Source organism: Schistosoma haematobium, chromosome 2 (genome assembly GCF_000699445.3).
Source record: "Schistosoma haematobium chromosome 2, whole genome shotgun sequence".
Taxonomy (NCBI): Eukaryota; Metazoa; Platyhelminthes; class Trematoda; order Strigeidida; family Schistosomatidae; genus Schistosoma; species Schistosoma haematobium.
Window position 1 is genome coordinate 36,798,210 of NC_067197.1, and position 24,390 is coordinate 36,822,599.

At 37.2% G+C, this 24,390-nt stretch overlaps 1 protein-coding gene across 1 annotated transcript; it reads left to right on the forward strand.

Moving 5' to 3' along the window:
• Positions 1–3,640: 3,640 nt before the first annotated feature.
• Positions 3,641–23,820, forward strand: CCNB3_2 (G2/mitotic-specific cyclin-B3). Its single transcript, XM_051215099.1, has 10 exons — positions 3,641–3,716; positions 3,752–3,970; positions 4,007–4,052; positions 12,122–12,441; positions 12,736–12,918; positions 13,120–13,304; positions 14,998–15,208; positions 16,364–16,788; positions 18,558–19,073; positions 20,138–23,820. Exons 2-10 carry the CDS (start codon positions 3,827–3,829, stop codon positions 20,268–20,270), a joined length of 2,163 nt encoding a protein of 720 aa, XP_051068279.1. The 5' UTR covers positions 3,641–3,716; positions 3,752–3,826; the 3' UTR covers positions 20,271–23,820.
• Positions 23,821–24,390: the final 570 nt, after the last annotated feature.

A 24,390-nucleotide genomic window follows, 5' to 3' on the forward strand; every position in this document is an offset into this window, starting at 1 on the left:
ACTTTCCTTTTTTTCTTTTTACTGTTTAAGTACACACAAAACGTATTCAACAAACAAAAAGTTTAGTACTCAAGGGATGGAATTTTAGGTTTCAGTTAAAACTATGGATACGTAATGGCATTGTGCCCTAACCACATAATCCTTAAAGCTGAACACTAGATAGCTGTGAAACTAGATATTCAATATTTAGCGCGGAAAAAACCCGACGATGGAGAAGGTGGGAAGAAGGGATTGAAGCAATTCGAATCCATCGTATGGCATCGCTGAGCCTTGCGGTCGTGATCACTATTAAGTGTTAACATATACCTTTTATTCATACTAAATATATTGTTCTGTCTATAGCCTAAGTTTGTTCTTCATTATAAATTGGTGATTGTTTCGATTCGATGAGTCGATGTAGACAATGATGTGACTTCCATGTAAAATCTAATAGATTAGGCAGTTGCATCACGACAAACCCACAATTTTAGGATCAGGTCTATTATTAGAGCAGTACTAATATCGTAGTAGACCATAGTTCCACAAATATCTCTGCCTGAATCCTTGCCTGGATTAATGACATGCGAGTGATTAATCCGTGTCAGTTATCCTTGAAATTGACAATGTTCTATAAACTCTCAAACAGTCAGTGACTTGTTCTTTAAAGTAGGAGTAGTTTAGCTTAGGGGTTGGTTTATCTGCAACTCAGCGACGTTTCAGTTACCCTTCAGTACCAATCATAAGATTCGAAGACTTTCCGAATCAATATCAAATTCACCGGGTGTGGACGCTCATTGGAATTCGATTCGAAAGATCCATAAGAATTCTAAGAACATCTGATAGATTAGTCAAAAGGAAGTCAAAGTAACTGATCAAAAATGCAAATCATAATAAATCATAGAATTACATATTTGTCGACGTGTTTAATGATCACATACAGGTTGGTTCAATATAGAATAACTTAAAATTACGATAATAAATAATAATAAACTTTTTAGTGCTCAGATAAGCTGTATTGAAATAAATAGCTTTAGGATTCGACCAGCAGTTTTTTCAGACAAGCGATATAATTATTTCGGTGAGATTAATGTTGATACAGTGGTAATACAATAAGTGAATCATCAATCGACGTTAATGACTGAGCCTTCATTGACCTAAAGCTGAAAGACATTCAACGCCAGTGACAGTTTTCTGTTTGTAAGTGTTGAATTCATTTTATACTCACATTCTTATAGTTAAATTCATGGGTCGATTTAAGCTAAACCGCCATTGGAAACCTGGGAGCACTGGACGGTCGCTTCGTTCTAGTGTGGTACTTCTCAGCAGTGCTTATCCACGATGCAGCACGCTGGACTCGAACCCCGGGACCTTCGACCTCACACTGGACACTTGACATCTAGACCGCTGAGTCGGCATCCAACGGTGTTACAGTCTAACTCTAATCACTGGCTACTAGCTCCAGTATAGATTTCCCGGGGCTCTAATGAGAAGCTGTGACCAACGACGTTCAATCTGTATCAAGCGGAGACAGTTATCTGCCTAGAAGAATAAATGTTGGGTTATAAAACTAATGACTGTCCTTACAATCAGTAAGGGACATTGACAACGAATCGAAAGCATAAACGATGAGATGAGGTTGTCTCTAGAAGACGATGAAAGGGCGAGTGCTGCATTGTAGCTTCATAACTGAGCCGAAGAATGTGGAAGGGAGCACAAGAAACCTAGGATTGTTAATCTGGACTCAAGTCGACGGTGCCTGTGCCAAACTCTGTCATTGTTAAGTAGATATGACAGTGGCGGTTACATGTTGCTGTAAATTCTCTGGACCTCACAAAATGATGAGTCGCGCGCGTGACTGAATCACCAGACCATTGTTTGAATTAAATAGGTTCTAAATTATCGAGCATTTAGGCGGCTGACATATGTACCAAAAGCATCCGTTGGGAAACGGCCAAGAAGAAACAGTACCTCATACATTGGACAGTTACATATATCAATTGATCGACTAAATTAGTTTCGATATTTAGGTCGATTGAATCGAACATAATTCAGGGTTTTTAGGTCTCAATAATCATACATGGTATTAGAAAATCGTTTTTAATTAGCTTTCAAGGTGCTGGAAAGCCATTAGAGTGCCGAAAACAGCTAATGCTGCTTCATATAGTTCGAGCCATTTATATTTTTGTACTTCCCACATCACGAGTACTAAATCATCACATTATGATGGGCTGCGTAATTTCACTAAGAGCCGTGGTGGAAAATGGCTCTGCATTTATTGTTATGTCTAACATCTAGTTTTACAGAATCGTTTGAATGAAATACACAAAGTACAACATCAGAGTCAAATAATTGTACTGGTCCAGATGTCTGGCACAATGTGACGGCGAAATAACATCGTTGTAATGGATGCTAACAGTTGTGTAAAACGTTCGTTTAGAGGAATAATTTCCGTATCCGGCTTCGTAGATACAGACATGTATAAAGACTATGGTTAGTTTTGTAAAGAACTATTGAGGTCAGACAGAAGTTTTCAAACCTATATTGCATAGTAAATCCCGAATGTGAAAGTGACATGACATTTGCGTAGTAAGAAAGTTGAGTCAGTTTAACTTGTGAGGCAACGGTAGGTACAAAATGGATAACAAACGTTATTTAACATGGTAGTCTCCTGTGCAAACGAAGTTTATGGGCTGAAGATAACCTAGCCATATTGTAAAAGTCTGTCACAGAAGGTTTAATTTTTATCATTAAGTAACATATTACGTGCGATAATACGACAGTGTCCAGTTGAGGTATACATTTTTACGAAACAGATATACATAGCTTCAACTAAAACGTGACGAGAGTAATGGAATATATGGCCACACCATCAAATATCTCTGGGGTAGTTCCTTCACTTCATACATTAGTCTTTATGGCAACCGTAGCTTAATAACTCCCCACAGTGTATAAATTTCAGAAGACAATAAGAAGCTATTATTATAGTTTAATATCGTACAGCGAAAATCGGAAGACCACAAAGCACATGGTGCGAGTAGAATTAAATGCGAATGAATGTTAATGAATGAATAGTGTTCAGGAAGCTTTCGTTCATAACCATTAGATCACTGAGTGATTTATATTACTAGCATTTAAGTTTGTGAGAGAAATGTATGAGCTGAGACACGTGGGTAAAAATATATAATCGTACGAACATTTGAATAATAGTATAAGTACGTAAAAAGATCGTTTAAAACTGGAAAGACATCTTTTCAGGCAAGCTAATGAAGCGTCAGTAAATTCGAACATATGCAAAATGAATTGTACGTGAAGAGGCTACAAAATTTTTCCTGCTTCCTCATTCGCAGATTCCTACATTAGGGCACCGATCACCAAAACTGCTAGAATTGGAAGCTCGTTAAACAGTCAACTCTTCTGTTTTGTCCTCAACCCTTTGACACACTTTGATTTTCTAGAATTTGAAACGACGTATATAACCATTCTTTATTCGAAAACCATTAGATGACTAGGCAGAGCATTTCAAGTGATATTCAAATGCAAACCAAGCTAGAAACGTCTTTGGGCACCATTTTAACAGCTTAGGGAAAGAGTGTTATATCATCTGATTCAAATAATATGGTTTGTTTAATTGACTCGGAATAGCACAACTGTAAATTTACCGCCGTTTTGGAGATTCGTAGATCAGCTGCGACAACCATGTTGTGACAAAGTTTTACCCCCATTTTATACCGAATCAGGTTTTTAAAATTCCAAGAATCTAACAATTTAGTAGAGAAAAGTGTTTTAAAACCCTATTTTACTCATATTTATTCTTCTATACCAATTTGTTGGGATATCAGCGTATGTTATGGATCTGGATCATCGAAACGGCTATCATCAGTCAGAAAACTCTCACAACCAAGGAAATGTGATCCACAAATGTGCGATGTATGAAGCGAAAAGGCCTTTGGGTGATCGCACTGTTCTGGGAAACTTAACAAATAGACAACGGGTAAATTTCACGTTTCATAACAATATTCTGTACTAGGACGATTCGGCACGTGAGACATTTATCGGCTCCCAGTTCAATCCAAGTAAGTTGTTTCTGAAAAAAATCATGAGTTATTACGTTATATGACGAGGACGTGCAGTCAATATCACACAACTGCCATTTTAGAGTAGTGTCCAGATATCCCAGTTTGTGGATATATGACTCACTCTTATCATGTGTTCAGAAATACGTCAAAATTTACTCAGGAAGCAAATTTGTCTAAACTTTTGAGGTCGTAGGGAGTGGACTACAAGTTCATAAAGTCACATCAGTCATTATATCATCCTCAGTCAAGAATAAAATTCAGTGATGTATAAATTTGTTTGTAAACTCACGTCATTTCGACTTCATAGACGTTTCTTAGATAATTCTGGCGGCAATTGCATCTTCATGTCAGTGTTCCACCTACTTTGGATGAAGTGATCGTACAAATGGGGGAATGTTTGTGTGTGTTATGAGCCTACAATAAATTCACTAAATGATGGTTCGCAACTAGTCAATATTGTCTTATTGACTATGTTGCGTAAGACGTCTGACAAACCAAGTAGTGATTGTTGATTTTCGATCTAAGGCTTTTTTGGTAAATGAGAGCAATTACTAAGTAACAGGTAAAGATGAGCCCAATAGTAGTCTTTATCGATGCATTTTTAGCCGTAAAGTGCTGATTGTAGTTTCATCAAAATAGCAGTTTTCAACGTAACGTCCTAAAAACAATTAAGAACTTTAAAAAAACCACTTATTAATTGTTTGGGATAGTATCGAAACACTAACAGTTACTACCGTCGCTGTGATCCTACCATGACCATCTTTACTTATGCTGAGTACCATTTTTACCCATTGATTCGTAAATGAAATGTTTTTTGACCTAGTCTTCTGAAACAACTCGTTTGGCAAGCATAGGTTTAATGTATTGAGCTACAAAACATTGTGTGGCGGCTGGTAGTGTCTACGCTGCCGAAACCGAAATAGTTGAAGTGGGGTTCAAGCATGCGACCAACTTGGTGGGATGCAAATGTTTTAATTAATAACTAAATAAGGAACCGAGTCTTCTCAGAGGTTCTCGAAGGTATGTCGGAACTTCTCCAAAACCATCTTTTCTGACTATATATCAGTACAATTTACAATGTGAGACCATCACGAGTCATTTGCCGTTTTTAATCCTTAATAATCGGGAACTAGATATAAACTCCCTCAAATAGGAGAGTGGATATTTATTTATTTATTATTTATTTGAACACAAATATTGGTACAAGAGGGCACCAAATATATATGCGCCACACAAAACAATGAGAATGGGAAGAGAAGAAAGGTAAGATGCGTATAAGGAAAAAAAGAACAATAACGACCACAGGTTAGTGTAAGGTAGTGTAATAATTATGATAATGGGGGAAACGGAAAGGTACAACCAAAAGAATTCTTTCAGTTAAGGAAGATACTACCACTTTTTATGAAGAAAGTAAAAGGTTACAGCAGGATCGCCACTAGCTTCTATTCTGAGCTATATCTGATAACGTCTCTAGCCACAGTAGTCTTTAACACATTTGTGTAGGTCATCTAGAACAACAATTGAATGGTAAACGAGTGACTGCTCTTACTCTGCTTACGTGGTTTGGGAAGATAGCTGGAGATGTTCTTTGTCAGATCTCCCCTTAATTGACTTGCATTAATCTGTCTTCAGCGGCCACTACACAACTAAAAAGACTACCAAGTTTGCAGTCTTTGAGAAAAGCATAAATCTGTATAATTGAAAGAAGGCTGGTATCCAGTAGTCATTAATTTGAAGTGTACCTGTGGTCATTCAAATAATCTTTCTGCACACAAATCAATCATACTTAGTTTACCATTGACAGTCGTATGTTAGCAGTCATGCCAATTTTTAACAACGATTAATCCTAACTACGATCTAAGTACAGTTTGTTTTTGACTATGACGGTAAAGTAGTTCGTTTTGTCAAGAAATAAGCTTCGAGGTATTGAAAATTATGTGGTGAGGATATGTCACTGAACACATTTTCTCAACTTCGGGTTCGGATTTCCTTATATAATTGAAAGTCCAATGATCTCAGTATGCATACTGTTAACATATAGTCTTGGTTGTTTGTTAAAGCTGACCCAGTACCATTCCAAATAAATTTAAACTGCTAATAACATTTTGTAAGAAATGATGGATAGTGACTAACAGTGGAATCCAGGACGCGCGTTTCGTCCTATACACACAGTATGCACATATGCCAATAACAGACTGATCAGTTGCAGTCTTAAGCATCAATGGGAAGATACAAGCCAAACAATACCAAATGCTGATTACATTTTATATAAAGACTACGTTGCTAACAATACATTTGTGTAATTGGCACCATAAATTACATATTGGTTATATCAGAAAATGTTTCATCTCTTTCCAAATTCTACTCTGGGTTCATTTTGTGGCTAGTCTTTCTAACATTCTCTGAGGATAGATTAAGTTTTAGCGTAGGTACATTAACCCTGTACAGACTCTCCTCTCGAACACTATTGGCTGAGCCAAAGCTTACGGGGAATTCTCTTTGGGATTGGTAACTTCAAGTTGTGTTCGTCAGCGTTATCGACATTCATCATTTTTATTTAACCTTGTCATAGATATTCCTTTAGACATAACTCGTCGTCTAATTTCAGGAACTGGTCTACCAGAAGATCCACTTTTGACTTAGAATACCCAGATGATATAGTTCCGTTTGGTGAAGACACTGACAAAATGCATAGTCTTTTGACTACCTAAAACACTAGTGCTATAATGTTTGGGATGCGTTTCTCTCCCTCCAAATGCAAAATGTTCTTTCAAGATTTGTCTGTGTCAACCCCAGAATTAATGATAGGTAGTGAAGTAGTTGAGTGTGTAGACCACTTCGTTTATCTCGGAAGTGACGTCACCGCTAATGAGTTTGCCTAATGAAATTTCGGCGTGGATTTTAAAAACTGGGTAATTGCCGAATTTATTGGGGTTTGTATGATTTCCGTAACTAATAACTAAACACTAGATGACAATTCGATTTACTCTTTGTTTTCCCTTAGGTCCTAAGTTTCTAGCTTCTTCACAACCTTTTTATTCCACTAATTTATATATTCGATCACCAATTTTTTTCTGTTACTATTGTCAGTGTTTCTACCTCTATTACTCTAAGATTTACTATGACAATTCCATCTCGCTGTGCTAATGAGGTATTGGAAATTGGACTAGTGTACATACGTACCAGGCACTACGTTACGCTTGACTGACTGAATGGACAGCCGGGTAGTATCCCAGCCCACACACAAATCAATCATAATTACTGCTGGACAGGTTTTCCTTGCTTCAACGCTCACTCAGACAATCTATATTCACAATCATTTGGTGGCATTCGTTTTCATTTCCTTTATACTATGTCACTTGTGTACTCCCCTTTATTCTCATTTTGTGTATTTTATTTTTCAACTTATACAGCAGCTCGCTTATGGTGGAAACCCTGTCCTGTCTAAACGATCTGAAGTCTTTGACTGGTCGGAAGTTGAATACTACCACCGACTACGAATACTGAACCAATCTTTCTGAAACCACGTAAACCCTTCAAACTGGCCTTCAACGTAGTGCTAATGAGGTATGGCAACTTGAACCGATGCATATATGTGATTAGTCCTACGTTGTAGCTGACTGAACGTTCTCATACTAATTCGGATCGGACCACAGGTAGGGGTGGCTATGTCTTTTGGAAGTCTCAGCATCGATATCTGTTGTCTGTTCCGGATCCGTATTCAAGACTAATGAAGTACTACGGATTAACTCTCCGTCACTTCGAAAAGCTTGTTTCACGTGCGTTTATCCGGGGACCCTGTGGCACTTTCGCTTAGTTTTGCGGGCGTTGGTATCGCACTAAGCTGTAGATATCAGCGAACACTAATCGATTGGATCCCCATTCACAGTCGATCATGTGCTGTTAGATTAGGAAGTTCCATCAAAGTGCGAAGAAATCAGTGGGAAAAAATGTCTTTTCGTCATCTTTGTCTATGCCTGTATACAGAAAGTGCGTTTGACAGATATTGTAGTACCAGTCGCAGACTTGAATACATAGATCGGGCGTGTCTAGGTAGAGAGGAGAGTCGTTTGGTCGACCGATAAGGAATTGTTCGTCGTAAATCAGATAATACTGACCGTCCACTGCATCTGTCTGCATCACGTGGAGTCAGTCAATCAGCTACAACTTAGGACCAGACACATATATGCATTGGTCTAAGTTGCCATACCTTATTAGCATAACAAGATGAACACCAAATTCATAGAAGCAGTTACTTCATTGACAGTAATATATAGAAAAATCGCGTATAAGAATATTATACAGGGAAAAAGAATTAGTTCATGGAAAGAAATGTATAAAGTAATTTTAATCTCACTTTTTGAGGGAAGACACAGAGTGTATAAACCTACGCCATTGCGATCGATTCTGAGCCATGTCACCCACAGTCTCCAGCTATTGGTTGCGATAGTCACGCGGACCCCAACCGAGTAACCTGCATTTACCAACATGGTTCAGACCAAAAGTTGAGGATTGATGCCAAGTTTTGGTTTGGCCGCCCCTAACCTCCGTCCGTCCCCAACACTAGTCAGCATTGCGCGTCGTGGTAGTCGGTGGTTGTGCATGCGTAATACGTGGCCCAGCCATCTCAGTCGATGAAAATTAACAACCTCACCAACTGATTAACCATCATTCTCTAATAACTTGCGTCTAGCTTCACTGTTACTTGCCCTGTGATCCCAGCAGATGCGAGCAATATTTCTAAGACATTTGTGATCAAGTGCTAGTAATTTACGGGTATCCTCTACTCTTAATGACGACGTTTCGCAGCCATAAAGTAAAACAGGACGAACTGATACGCAGCATGCTCTTCCCTTAATCACAACTTTGCACAGACTACGACCTGTTTTCAGTTTGCACTAACTATCGACACAGTCATCGCCGATGTGCTAACTGGCGTTTTCCTTCTGCATCTCGGACTTGGACTTAGAATGGTCACATCGTGATCAGCTACTCCTGGAGCGGTCGTGTTCGAGACTACCACTCCTTTTCGAGTAGCCATCTGAATTCTGATCATGCCCTTGCTTGCGCTAATCTAACCTTATGTTTCATTGGGCAATAAATTTATCGTCCTAGACGGTTCGATGTCAGTGAATCGGTTGCAACTTCTATTGCAACTAAATATCAAACCGAGATAGGTTCAAGGTTAGTTACCAACACGCCGAAAAGCGTAGATGAGCGTTGGTTGGGATTGCATGACGCCATGAAAATGGCGAGTAAAGTCGCTTGTGGCTTCACGAAACGCCTCGCTTATAAGCACTGGATTTCTACGGGCTCCTTATAGCTCATTGAGGCACGTCAGTTGACTCCGGCTGACTGCGAGTTGGACCACAAACGAAGATTGTTACGTAATGAAATTGTGCAAAGTTTGCGTAAGGACTGAAAAGCCTAGTGGTCAGAGAGTGCTAATGAGTTGGAAGAAGCAGCTGCATTTGGTAAAAGTCGGAAGCTCTTTCAGCTCCTCCGAGTCACTCGTAGTAAGACGTCTGGTGTGAGTGAAACAATCTGTGAAGTTGACGTGATGCTAATCACCAACATCTATCGACGTCTTGGACGGTAGGAAGAGTTTTCCGAGGATCAATTCAACTGGTCTGCTGCTCCAGCGACATCAAGCAAACTGTTCTATCCTCCATGGATTGTGGTGACCTCTCCACCTTGTTCCTGAAGCGCCACAAATCACCAAGCCCAGATGACTTGCCTCCGACTTCTTTTTAGAGATGATGACGACTTTCTGGTCAGAGAACTGACTGAGTTGTCTACAAAGGTCTGGGAATTAGAGAATATCCCAACATCACGGAATGAGTCGAAAATTGCACCCATCTTTAAAAAGGGTTCATTTCGTTCTTGCAACAACCATCAGAGGGTAAGTCTACCTCCGATAGTGTCCAAACCATTAGCTTCCGTCATACTTCGTAGATTTTTCAAAACCCGAGAAAGATTGACTTGTGAGGCAGGCTGGTTTTCGTTCTGACCGATGATGTCTTGTTCATACCTTCACCCATCCGCCAAATGTTAGAACATCGTCATACTAATTGCAAGCCAACAGTCGTAGTGTTTCATGCCTTTTGGGCCTCCCTCGATTCGTTGGACAGGACTTCTCTGGGATTATCTATTTTAGAAGGATGTGCCTGAGAAGTTTATTAACATATTGAAAGCCCTATATACTAACTCCTCCGGCAGAGTGGAGGCATATAACCACCTCTCCACTGTTCATTTCAAGCAATGAGGACAGGCAGGGTTTCCAATCTCACCATTCCTCCTCAACTTTGCCATCGATGGCATTCTGGAAACAGCTCTGATGGATGTAGGTAAAGGTGGTATTGTTCTGTTGCCCGGAGAAAGACTTTTCAACCTTGAGTATGCGGTGGCGTGAGTTATGAGATCAATCCACGTGTAGCGAAAGCCTGAACGGTTTATGCCGATCAGGGTCACCTTCGCCTCCTTCGTGATGTTAGTCTAGCTGTAAAAGATTGGATCTACAACGCGTCGGTGAGAGCAGTTCTGCTCTATGCTTGTGAAACCTGGCCTCTCCGAGTTGAGAACGTTAGACGACTCTGTGTTTGATCATCTTTGTCTCCGAAGGATTGCTGACACCCAGTGGCAACACCATGTTATTTATTTATTTTAACACATAAATATTGGTGGAAGGAGGCACCAAATACATATGCGCCACAAAAATCACATTCGATATGTGTGAGGGCTGTGATATTGCCCGGGTGCCCAGGCCGAAGCAGGTGGTTTTCTTAGGGGGCCACTCCCCGAGCCTTCGACCTGAAGGTCTGATCCACAAGGCAGTGGGGCATTGTATAGAGATGCAGTCCCATGGAAGCCAGTGACCAACGATTGATTCATACGCCATTTGTTCCAGCAGGATACTGAAGCCCATGTGCACCATTGATTTGGTTTGGGATCCGGTTAAAGCGCCGGACATTCACTGTTCGTCCTCTCATTTTCGTAAACAACACCCGTGGTACGAGACGGTTGTGGAGGATATATACGCGTGGCCATGTGAGAGCATTTCGAGAGGGAGAGCGGACTCTTCCCACTCTCGGCCGTACGTTCGGCATCGTGTGTTCAGGCACATAGACGATAATGCAATTGGTGTCACCATCTTGAATCATCGACTTCGGTGGCTTGGACATGTTCTACGAATTTCGTCCCAGAGAATTCCACGTCGTGCATTATTTGCCGACGCTGGGACCGGTTGGATGAAGTGGAGAGGTGGTCAGTGTATGACATGGTGTCGGGGTATGAAAGAAAGCTACAAAGAGCTGGCGTCTGTTGGTCCTTCACGACTCCCCGGTTGGGGTCATAGAGGTGGTGCAACACAATGGCTAGAGGTGTTATCACTCATGGTTCAGGATAGAAACCAGTGGCAGTCCTGCTGTAACTTTCTTTTACTTCATAAAAGTAAACGTAACTTCAACTAAAAGAATTTCTGGCTGTATTTTCACTAACTGAACTGTTTCTGCCATTATTATTCATTCTCACACACTAATTTCTTTTTGTTTTTTTATTATTATACGCTATTTACATCCTCACAACCTCATTGTTTGGCGCGTATGTATTAGGTGCCCCCTTGTACCAATATTTATGTGTTCAAATAAATGATTTTTTCTTTTCACCATATCCATTTTGTTGAAAATCGTATGTTAGTATTTCATCTGAACACTTTGATGTTCACCCACATTGATATTTACAATAGCTAACCTTCTGTTAAATCTTAATGTAAGCTACAATGCTAAAAAGTCATATTTTGTGTTTATCTAAATCACTAACATTATCATAGGATAATTTTTAAACAGATGAAATTGTCTGAACCATCCGTAAAGCGAATTTTACAACTAGAATACCCTGCAGTAAATAAAGAGTTCACTAAAAACTGCAATCCCTAAAGTATTATTTATTAAAGTATACACTCATCTAATTTGTTCAAGAATTTTTTGGTTAATATTCAGTAATTTATTGCTAGTCCATATGTTATGAAGTTGTCGACTTAATCTGGTTTGTTTTCGAAACTTTGCTAGTTCACAGAAATAGCAAGTTGATAAATATAGAAGCTAAATACTCATCAATAGTTTCAACTACATTGGGTCATGGTGATTTGAACTCAACATCAAGTGCAGATAGTGGTTATGGCAGCATAAACACTGAATCGATTGTTGTGGAATCCAAACTTACATCCAAATCGTTAACACAATCACTTTTGTGCTGTAAATCATTGAATTCCGAACAAGTATCAATATCAAAACGACCTCGTTATGACGAATCTGATACAACTTCTCAGGTAGAAGTATCTTGCGTTGATGAAGATTCAGATGATGATAGACGACCATTTGAATCAAAGGTGAGTATTCTGTGTAGTTTTTTTGTACGACATGAACTTGTTTAACGATTTTTAATTGTCTGTAATTTTCTTTGATGTACATAAATCAAGCTCAACAAAGTGATCAAAATATTCCAACCGTCATACTTTAGAAGCAAGTGATATCACTTTACTCTGCAACATTTATGTTAGATTCACCCAGTTTTAAGGAGGTTTAATTTCAGTTATGAATTAATGTTAGTTAGAATCTTACTGTAACACGACAAAATTGGTTTGTTAAACATTCATAACTGACTTTATCGTATTCTTTAACAGCTGGCTTGTGATATTGTTCGAGCTGCATTTGCTGATCGTGTTCAGTTGGAAGAACTTTTAGCAGAATGTAGAAGGGCCGATTTCGCTATTTCAGCCTTGGATCGCTCTCCGGTTGATCGCATGATGGAAGCTACAGACTATATTGTTGGGATAATGGCCTATGAACAAACAAGGGAAGCAAAAGTAAGATTCTATCTAAAGAGGTTCCTAATCAGTGTTATAATGTGCTGATTTACTGTAATCAGTATAATATACACCCTCATAATCAATCAGTAATTAATATTCTGCCTTTGAATAGCCTCTTGAGCACCAGATAACATTTTTAACTTATTTTTTCTGGTTAAACACTATGACCAGTGCATTTGTTTATTTATTATATTTTAGGAAGATTTTCAAGTGAATGATTTTTTGGCTGCTGGTAAGCAACCTAATCTCAATGCTGATATGTTAACAACACTAGCCGATTGGTTGGTCGAGGTTCAAGAAAATTTCGCATTGAATCATGAAACAATTCATTTGGCTTGGGGCCTTTTATATGCGTTTTTAGATCGTGGTCAACCACTTGCTCGGTAATTTTTTCTTCCTGTATCCCATTAATTACTAAAAATTTGATTTTTTTTGACAACAGCTTTTGGATTTCCCGTGAAGTTTAGTTGTAGCTGAATTGTGTACAAATGTATCAAATTCACATCTAAAAGTGTTATTAGTTCTCAGTGTTATAGCATAACATTCGAATAATTAACGTCCTTAAATAAAAATCATGTTTTAGTCCATTGATTTTGATTGTCTCAATAATTACATTCATACTAGTTAAAGCATGAATAGTTTTGTAAAAAAAAAACATTAAGATCCTATGTTAGAGGATTTACATTGAATTGGTTTGATTCGAATAGGTTTTTTTATCGGTTTACAAAAAAACTCTAAGAATCTTAACAAAATAAAACCTGAGCTCACGGATTCACTATTTCAACTTGTTGACATAATTGTTATTTTATGCCAGTTTAGATGTGCTTTTTTGTCATTGTGTCAAATTTGTGTGTTTATTCGGTGCTCCAAATTATTCTATAATTAGCCACATATTCTCACTTGATTTCATGTTTAAAACCTTGTTCAACGTAAATCTTACCATAATTATCAATAGTAGTTGGAAACTATTTCAAGAACATACTGTTTAGATTTTGCCTTTGCGGGCTTGTGAAAAAACTGTAATATGAATTAGCCATCTTCAGGACTGCTCACTGTCTACACTTCTATCCAACTTCATTATAGACATTCCTAGATAAGTTTTTGATTGAGAACATGAACAAACTGATGTTATACCACCATTGGAAACCTGGAGGCACTGGACGGCGGTTTCTTCCTATTGTGGGACTCCTCAGCAGTGCGCATCCACGATCCCTCTCTCGAGATTCGAACCCAGGGCCTCCGGTCTCGCGCGAGAACACTAAGCCTCTAGACCGCTCAGTGTGAATCCCACGGTGTTAATGTCTAACCTCAACCAATCCACGAAATTGCGCGACCATCTTCCATTTTACTGAAGTAGATACCTATCACTACCTGACATGGATTAGCCCCACTTCTACTTCAGTAAAATGAAAGATGGTCGCGCAATTCCGTGGATTGGTTGAGGTTAGACATTAACACCGTGGGATTCACACTGAGCGGTCTAGAGGCTTAGTGTTCTCGCGCGAGACCGGAGGCCCTGGGTTCGAATCTCGAGAGAGGGATCGTGGATGCGCACTGCTGAGGAGTCCCACAATAGGAAGAAACCGCCGTCCAGTGCCTCCAGGTTTCCAATGGTGGTATAACGTCAGTTTGTTCATGATCTCAATTAAATACTTAATAACCTCCACAACCCCATACTGATGATTCCTAGATACGTCGTCCTTCGTCCGAATCTTTGTAGATTGGCCTCCTACGAAGAGATTCAGTTGTCGAATTATTTTGCCAATTCATTCTCAGATCTTTCTTACTATCACTGATACTACCACTTTCACCACTCCGATGCTTATCTTGATAATTTCATCCCACTCTGCTGATAAGGTTTAGGAATGTGGTCAGGTACACGGTTGTGGTAGGTTCTTACGTTTGTTATAAGTGATCGGCTGAGTACTCTATATCAAACCTAAGTGCTGTGGTCGCATTCAGAATTTTATCTACATAATATATCCTGTAATTTCAAGCCACTGCCATATTTCTTGATTCTTCAGCTTTTTGATGTATAGAGTTTGGCTGACTTTTTTTCTTCTATGAATACTACAGGCGTGAGATTCAGTTAATGGCATGTGCTGCAATCATGGTTGCTTGCAAACATGAAGAACGACAAATGCCTCATCTGAATGAATTTTTGTACATAACGGACAACGCGTATACAAAAGAAGAATTCATTGAAGCTGAACGCCGTCTACTGATAGCGATCGATTTTGCTGTACATCGTCCAAATCCTTATGTTTTTTTGCGTCGTTATGCTAGGGTAATTCATGATTTTGTGACCTTGTTTTATAATAACAATTAGTAGTTTGTTCTATCATATTAGTTTTTATTTTTTAATTGACGATTGGATAATGCTCATATTGATCAGTAGTTTTCGGTCGGGAAGGAAAGCTAGGGGCGATTAGAGTGATTTGTGATACTGGCCAGTGAAGTTCTCTCAAATGCCCTGGTATGGCTTAAAGTGGGACGAGTCAGCTCTCCCTCTTGAAATGCTCTCACATGGCCACGTGTATACAGCCACTATCAGGGGAGTCCCGCTCACTGCTTTCTCGCGATGGGGGTGTTTTTAACGAAATTGAGAGGACGAAAAGCGAATGTCCATCGCTTTAACCGGGTTGGTGGATACGTAGGACCCACCTAGGGGGAAATCCCGACTCCAAACCAATGGTGCATATAGGTTCCAGGATCCTGAGGGAACAAACGGCGTATGAACCAATCGTTGGTCATGGGTCACTACGGGACTGCATCTCCTGACGTTGCTCCACTGCCTTTTGGATCACACCTTTAGGTCGAAGGCTCTGGGTGTGGCCCCCTAATAAAACCACCTGTTTCGGTTTGAGCACCCGGGGAGTATCCCAGCCCTCACACAAATCGAATGACGAAGTGTGGTGATTACATATCTGGTGCCTCCTTTTACCAATATTTATGTGTTTAAATAAATAAATAAACAGTAAGGTGATGGATAAAAAAAAATTTCTAGAACAGTTTAACTCGTAAGTATTTTACTACACTTCATTTATTTTCCCCTGAAATACATCTGTTCCTTTTCTGTTCAAATATTTTTCTCTATTTCCCTTGGTTTTCTCTCTTAATACTCTTCCGGTTGTGGCAACTTAAACGGATACATCATTTTTTTGCATTGTCTCTATCGATTTATCTCTAACTGGCACTGTTTGTAAAACTACTAGATCGTTAGTCAACTAGTCTCTGATTATTGGTTCAATATTTTGATCTCCGTTTTTCCATAGATTTACGCAGTTGTAATTACTGTCTGATAAATGAATAAAAATAAGTAAATACAGATATATTCATTATTTAAATCTAACCGTTTGCATATACAATTGTCTACTAAATGGAATTTTATACATTACTCTATTCGTTATTAAGAGGGTAATCTCCCTTTGAAATTATCTAGGTTTTAGATGCACATAGTGGGCCAGTTCAGTTCACATCACGATTTCTTTTAGAAGCTGGTATGCACAGTCACACTATTAGTTTGAAACGTGAGTCGCGCAAAGCTGCAGCTGTATTGTGGCTTGCTCGAGTTGTTCTTCGTAATCCGGCTTATGCTGATTGGACACGCAGAGCTGATGTACATCAACTTAGACACTTGATACAAAACAATCCTTTAGCTCAATCATATTATGCTCATTGTCGAAATCAGAAGTCTAAGATAACCAACAACAAGGACAATGCGCGATCAAGATTAAACCAAATTGTTACAGCCAATGCAGATTTATCAAGATCCACTTACGATCTGTCTGCTACGAATTCATGTGACAATGAATGTTTCCAGACTAAATTCACGGAAAAGACTTCGTATGGCTTGTCTACAGCCTGGTGAGTTCATATTATGTTTGTTTTTTATGTAGTAAATACTATATATCTATTGCAATAGTATAGACACTTCTCTGCATTTTCATAGAATATTATCATCTTTAATTAGGTTAACTATTTTTCGTATTGCACTTGGTAATGCGACTTATACTCAAGCAATCTGTTGTTATTTAAAGTTCATCAAAAGGTGTTAAGAACATATCTCCAAATGGAAAAGTTGAGAACTAATCCAATCTTGATATAAGAGACTACTTAAGCGCGTTATAACTAAGATTTTTAGGAGAGGATAATAACTTGGCTACACATCTAAGTACTAAAGAAAAAAGGATGGTGGACACTAAAACGTTAGTACCATTTCTTGTATATCATTTAAGGATGTTTTTTCGTTTTTGTCTGTTAGTCGAGCTAGGTGATATACCTTAGTACATCATTAGTCAATGGTAAGTTGAATTTATTCGTGGTTTGTAAACTTGCAAAATAACAATACGTAATTGGTCGATGCATCATAGAATTAGCGTATACACATTGTTGACGGACATAGTTATCGTTATTCTATTGGATACAATTCAACGCAACTAATGGGTGTTGTACATTTTCTACTTCTCTTGAGGTGACAATAAACCACCGGAGATTCAATATGGTTATCATTTGTAAAAAAATATTCGACCACTCAAATTCAGTTTACTAGTACAACATTTAAACATATTAGAAAAACGTAAACAACTTGAAATCTAACCCAAATGTTTATCGATTCAAATTACCAATCTTCAAATTAACATAACGAAAGCAAACTACAGCTTCACCTACCTAGCAGTTGCGGAAATTCTGCGTTACGTTGTTGGTTTCGAAATCGTACCTTTTCATAGTCTTGATATGCAATCAGAAGTGTTTAGAGATTATTAATATTAACTGGTAGGAATTGCTGCTGTAGTTCTCCATCCTTTTTTAATTCGATTTTGTCACACCTAAAATTTTTATTGACTATTTCTTTCAGCTTGGCGTTGTATTGTATGGAGTTTTTGGGTTTATTTTTTTAAGGACTTTATTCAATACTTAGTTGTTTGGAGACGGATACCAGTAATAGTCACATTGAAAATCTTTCAATCATTCTTTCCACAGACGCTTATATTAGTTGCTTATACATAATGCGCAGCGACTCAAGTTGTTACACTATATGTATAGTATTTAACAGAAATTGTGTGCATAGCTAAATATATTGGGTAGTTAGTAATAGGATAAAAACAAATGAATGTTCCAGAACTACATGGATAGACATATTCGTTTAAATCAATATAATGCTTGTGGCTAATTGTAATGCGGCTAATCCCTTTATTGCTCCTCTAAAGAGTAACATCATAATCTTAAAGTTTAATATACTTTATTCATATATTTTTACTTCCATTATTTATGGTAAATGCTACAAGAAAATCTTGGATTGTTTCCTATTTTATCTTATATAGGCAAGTATTTTTATTTCTGTACAGAAAAGACAACTTTATTTTCTATTTATTTATGTGACGGAATTTAAATGTAAAAATGTTTTCAAGTGTTTAATGTGAATTGTTTTGGGCATCAATGTAAAAATCTCAATAATTTCACATATTTCCTTGATGTTTAACAGATTTCAATTAGTTTTTCCTAATATTTTGAGTATAGATTTTAAGTTGTTTGTTTCATTGATTATCTGTAACTTGTATCAAATGATACATACTCCGGTTGTGTAATATTTGCTTATCACAATTTCTCTTTATGAACTCTTTTCTTCCCTTTAGTGATAATTCTGACGAGTCATCCAATGAAGGAAAATACACAAATTTCTCAACACTTATACGTGCACCTCATTCCACACCGAGTGGTCATAACCATCATATGTCAACATCTGTGATTGATTCTTTCTCTGAAAACCATATATTTGATGGTTTAGATCCTTCTATTAAATCTGATCTCGAAGCGCTGCGATTAGAGGAAGAACAACGTCAACCATTGTGGCCTCCAATTTTGGAGCATATCACAGGTTATAAAGAAGCTAATTTAATTCCGCTAGCTTTACGCTACCATGCAATAGCTTTAAGATTAATAGCTGAAGTGGCTCGTGGCGGACATTTGGCTGTTGCCAATACCAGTACATCTGATCAACCTACCAATTTAAGTGTGAAACAAAATAATGATGCAAATGTTCATATGATCGACGTTGATGTGGAGGATCCATCTAATCCGCAGAACTCACGTTGTGTATCACCCGGGGGCCATTATTTGCGTCGCCAGTCTGTTACTAAATATTGTTCAAGGTAAATTAGTATTTTCTATGTGTAGTACATACTTCTAAGTTATTTAACAATTTCAGTTTTTAATTGAAGTTCATTAATACAAACCTGATTTGTATAGAGTGGCCTGTTAGATTGTTGTTTGAGATCCAACTGAGGAAATTTGTAACTCAGGTGAATGATTTTGGTGTTTGATCACGAAGCATATAAATTTAAATGTAATAAAGTTCTGTTTTACTGTAGGGTGGTTGTATTAATTTACTGTTTTTAGAGGTTACTTAACTTACAACGTAGTAAATAAATAGTTAGTTGGACGTTGAATACTTTAACCCCTAACCACCGCTTCACAATTAATAAATATAGAAGCTTAACTTATTGTCTAATTGCTTAGTGCACTTCACCGTAAAACTGATGGCAGTTCTGATTCACATTACGGATACTAACACACTACCACGTATCATCTGATTAGTTCGAAGTGAGCCCACAATTCGACTGCAGTAATTAGTTAATGAGTTTCATTGAAATTATGAACCGATCAATGTTAGACCACCATTGAAGACGTCCGTCCAGTTCTTTTAGGTTTTCAATGGTGGTTTATTAGCATTGATCAGTTCATAATTTCAGTGAAATTTGGATTTGACATTGAAAGGTAAAGAAACGTCATGAGACTTTTTCCACTCTGCATTAAAATACATAAACCATAAAATTGCGAGATTTCATCGCTGTTAACATTTTCAAATGTAGCTAATGGGTAAAACATGCAAATCAGGTATGTTATATTACTCTTCAAGCTCAATCGTCATGGTTTCTGCACTCTGATATTGATTACGTAAACTTGCACACTTTAGTTCGATCTAAAAAGCTAGTTTTTCCAACGCTTAACGTAATACATAATAGAGAGTATACAATACACGAACCTACACACAATATTTGTTTTTCTATACCGTTAAATATGTTTATTACTTGCTGATAATTTTTAGATCAAAATGTATGTTGTCATTTCGTTTCTGAATTTCAATTGTAATAAAGTGTTTATTTTATCTCTCAACATTTCTTACCCGTACGCGTTTTTTCCTGTTTTAATGCAGTGCATTTTTGAGTGTCGCTGATGCCTATCCTCAATTGTCATTTGACAATTTTGTTCCATATTTCCCATCTATCCAATGTGCAGAAACGTGTACGTGCTTTGTTTGTACAAATCTTATTCGTCGTTCTAATTAGTCACTACCACTACAACTCCAACTAATTCTTCCTACTACGTATATATATAATTGTCTTTCGTATGCTTGTATGTATTTTATTCCTCATATTATTTCGGGAGGTGAATTAAATTATTCGGTATTCGTAAAGTGCTAACGTGATTTTTTCATTGGTCATCTCTGAATTCTTCTGTATTGAAGCAGAAACATGTTCTTTTTAATGTCTTTTCCTTCTCTAGTTTTCTTTTTAATCTATATTATTTATTTTATATGTATTAGTCATAATTATTATTGTGGTTTTTTTTCATAGCAAATTAGGATTTTCAATTTTAAGGCACCATTATATGTGGACCGATGCATATATGTGCCTGATCCTACATTGTATCTGACTGACTATTATATTCAACTAAACAAAAAAAAGTCGAAATTTCGCTGTGTTGTACTTTTTATCCGTCCAAACGATCTTTCCAATTTTATGTTAACAATGTATACATACGAATTATGATGTTACTGATGATTTTGTGTATTTCCACATATATGTTATACGTCGAATTAAATTTAAAATCCTACCATAAATAAAAAGTAAAACGCAAGTATGGTGAAAGGAATCTGGTTCATTTAGTAATTAATGAATCCAGTATTTGCATTTCATCAAATTATATCTCTGTCAAATGTTTTACTTCATTTAAACTTATGTTTATGTGTAACGCATGTAACACTTATTTATTCGTTTTTGGAGTAAATTATTTCCCATGGTTCTATACAAACATTTGTGAAACATGTCCCATTATTGTGGCATTTTTCCGTATTTGTTTTAATCCAACAATAAAGGGACTAAAAAACCAGAAACAAATAATTCAGTCTTGATCAACGAGCCTCGAAAATAAATGTGCGTTTGTCTAAATTAATATATTACAGCAGCTTGCGAAGAGGAGGTTAGCAAAATTAGTACTAAATCAATCGAAATAATCGTATTAGCAATGGTAGTGAAAAAGACTAAATATCGATAATAGAGTTCAAGAAGGTTAACTGAAAAAGAATGCTAGGATTTGAGACCTGTAAGATTACAAAGAATGAGTACTACCTCTGCGTCATTTTGATCATTTTTGAACCATTTCTCTCTGAGTCTCCTACCACTCCTCGTGGATATTGCCCGAATCACCCATAGTCAATCAGTGTATTAACTGATTCCACGTTTTGGTTTGACTGAATTGTTAATCTTCGTAATACCTACTTCAGCGATATACAACGAGTTAGCTGTGGTTGCATGCATATTACACGTGCCGGCCATCTCAGTTGGTGGAAATTTACAATCTTACGCCTAGTACTGTGCATCTATCATCACCGGTTGCACTTTCGTTCCACTGTATTTGAACATTGCTTTAAGGACCCCTATAGTCGAATGATAGTAACCTAGGGATGCTGTTTACTCCTGAAGACTACGTTTTACAACCATAAAATAAAACAAATCAAACTTATACGTAAAATTCTCGTCCTTTGGTTGGTGGACGGTCATCTCATCTAAACCACAGATGAGGCAAGTTAGAAATAGGAAGTGTCCTTCCTCGATTCCGAGGCAGTGTGGTCGACGATCCTAATTCCTTCAGCTCTTATCATCAGTATGTGCGGTGACACAAACCGGTCATGGGTTACCATTTTACATACATCATGAACATACCTGGATGACTGAAACTGTTCTGTTCAGCATCATTGATTACGATTGTCGTCTACGTACTCCATCTCGATTAGTGAGTTTTCGGAAAAAACCAGTGCCTGAAGAGTTTGGTTGAGAAAATGAAATTTCCGGTAGGAAACGGCCGTCCAATGCTTCCAGGTTTTCCATGGTGGTCTAGCTTCAATTGACTCATGGTCTTAACGATTGAAATTACCATAACATCCACAAAAACCCAATAAATATTTATTTAGGTGATAGCATGTTGTATGCTTTCAAAACGTACGATTGAATTTTCACAAACTTCATTTCAACCGAAACTTAGTTATAAAATTATCCAGATTTCATAATTGTCAGAAGAAAGAATCTAAGTCTCAGATTCTTTTCATGTTTGTTGTGCATTAACCCATAAAGTAGATCTGAAATCGAAGATTTAACCGATAATCCGAGTATCTTCTTTATCATTAAGACTGATTCCAAACTTTCATAAAGACTTCAATCTTAGTAAGACTGCTTTGTGAAGTAGAAGACCACTAAAAATATCAGTTATTATGAACTTCGTGTCTTAAGGGAAATTACGAAACTTGGATAGTCGGATGGATTATAGAGATTCATATATATTAAACAACTATCCTGTCGACATCGTTTCGTGATGGAAACTGTCTTCGAATTAAACGGATCTTTACATACCACCCACCTAAATAATTGTACACAATTATTAAACGTGTTATTAAATGACGAACGGAGAGTATATGAATTAAGTTAGAAATTGTGACAAACGTATCTCCTTAGTAATTGAGTATTATGGTGGTAATTATGAGTCCAGAAATCCACAGTAGAATTGTCTGTGCACTCGTATATAGCGATCTTCAGTTGGGTTTAGTCTTCACCAGTTCTTTAATCAATGTCAGCCATTCGTTGTTATCATGGTCAATCTAGATTCGAATGACCAGATGAATAGTCTCATTAGAACTGAAGATTACTCAGTTATATGATTTGGAGAAGCTTCTCAGCTTTTAATATATTCACCAAAATAAATTAATCCAATGTATCAGCAATAATAAAACTTTATTCCACACAATTTGTCTAGATCATCTGACTGATATTCAGCATAAGAAGGACAAAACACAAGGTATTTTATAATCCTTTCCTTGTAGCGATGATGGGCATTTCTCGTCGTCATTGTTTGAAAGATATACTCATTCTGAAAAAAAATCGCTAACGTAGACTTATTTGATTCAAACACTGCTGTCTAAAAAATACCAACCCAATATTCAGCAGTTTTTGATGACTTTTGTTGTAAACTTCAGTCCACGGTAATGATACTAACGCACGTTCTGCGTACTAAACAATAGTCACTCGTTTCCGAACCATTAATCAGAATGACTAAAAGGTACTTTGAATGCCTCATATTATACACAAATTATACCAATGGCCTATGTTGAAAATTGTTCCTGAAGTTCCACAATTTTGTTTTCTCACCTTTCGTAACACATTATTATAAAATATCAAAATATCAGTGTACTTTTAGTAGATTGATGTGTTTTATTATCAGAAGAGGATCTGTTGTGAGACAGTAACTTACTGAAGACAATAGTGGACAGTGGCGCAATTTCGTGAATTGGTTGAAGTTAGACATTAACACCGTTGGATTTCGGCTCACTGGTCTAGAGGTTAAGCGTTCGCGTACGGGACCGGTAGATCCTGTTTTCGAATTCCGCGGGGCGTGATCGTGCATGCGCACTACTGAGGAGTCCTGTACTAGGACGGGACGGCCGTCCAGTGCTTCCGGGTTTCTCACGGTGGTCTAGCTTCAATTGACTCATAAATTCAACTATTAAATGTTTTATTCCTTAATGAGATCTAGCGTAGTTACTTGACCTTTACTAGTAACCTAATGAATTAATCATCAACTAGTATTAATCTAATTATTTTATCAATCTAAACCTTTTATTTGATTAAATAGATCTAAATATATTCTCATAAACTATGTTTAAATTTTACAATTTAGTATTTATACTTCATTTATCTTGTTATACCCTCTTCTTTTTGAATGAATAATGTATAGCGTTTAAACGATAACCATCTACATTTATTTTAATCTTACCATCATTTTGACATATTCTATGTTTTATATTAGTTATTTAAACATAACAAGGGAATTAACTCTTATTCTTATGTAATCATATGCTTGTTATTCATATGAATTTATTGATATTTATCTGATTAAAAATAAATTGGGGTTATGTTTTCTTACAAACCATATCCAAGTGAAATATTATTGAACATCATAGTATATAAAAAACTTGTTTCTTTTTAATTTGAGGAACTCCATCACTACACTCTGTTAAATACATAAATTTTTATAATCTTTTAGTGATTGTAAAAAAAAACGGAATCTTAACTATTATATAGTAACCATGGCAAATTAATTTCTACGTTTAGCGCTCAATGATAAATTACTGTGTAA

Coding starts and splice junctions, on each gene's coding strand:
- CCNB3_2 (XM_051215099.1), top strand. CDS start 3,827: ATGGATCTGGATCATCGAAACGGCTATCATCAGTCAGAAAACTCTCAC. Junction 3,971..4,006: donor ACTTAACAAATAGACAACGG/GTAAATTTCACG, acceptor ATTCTGTACTAG/GACGATTCGGCACGTGAGAC. Junction 12,919..13,119: donor AACAAACAAGGGAAGCAAAA/GTAAGATTCTAT, acceptor ATTATATTTTAG/GAAGATTTTCAAGTGAATGA.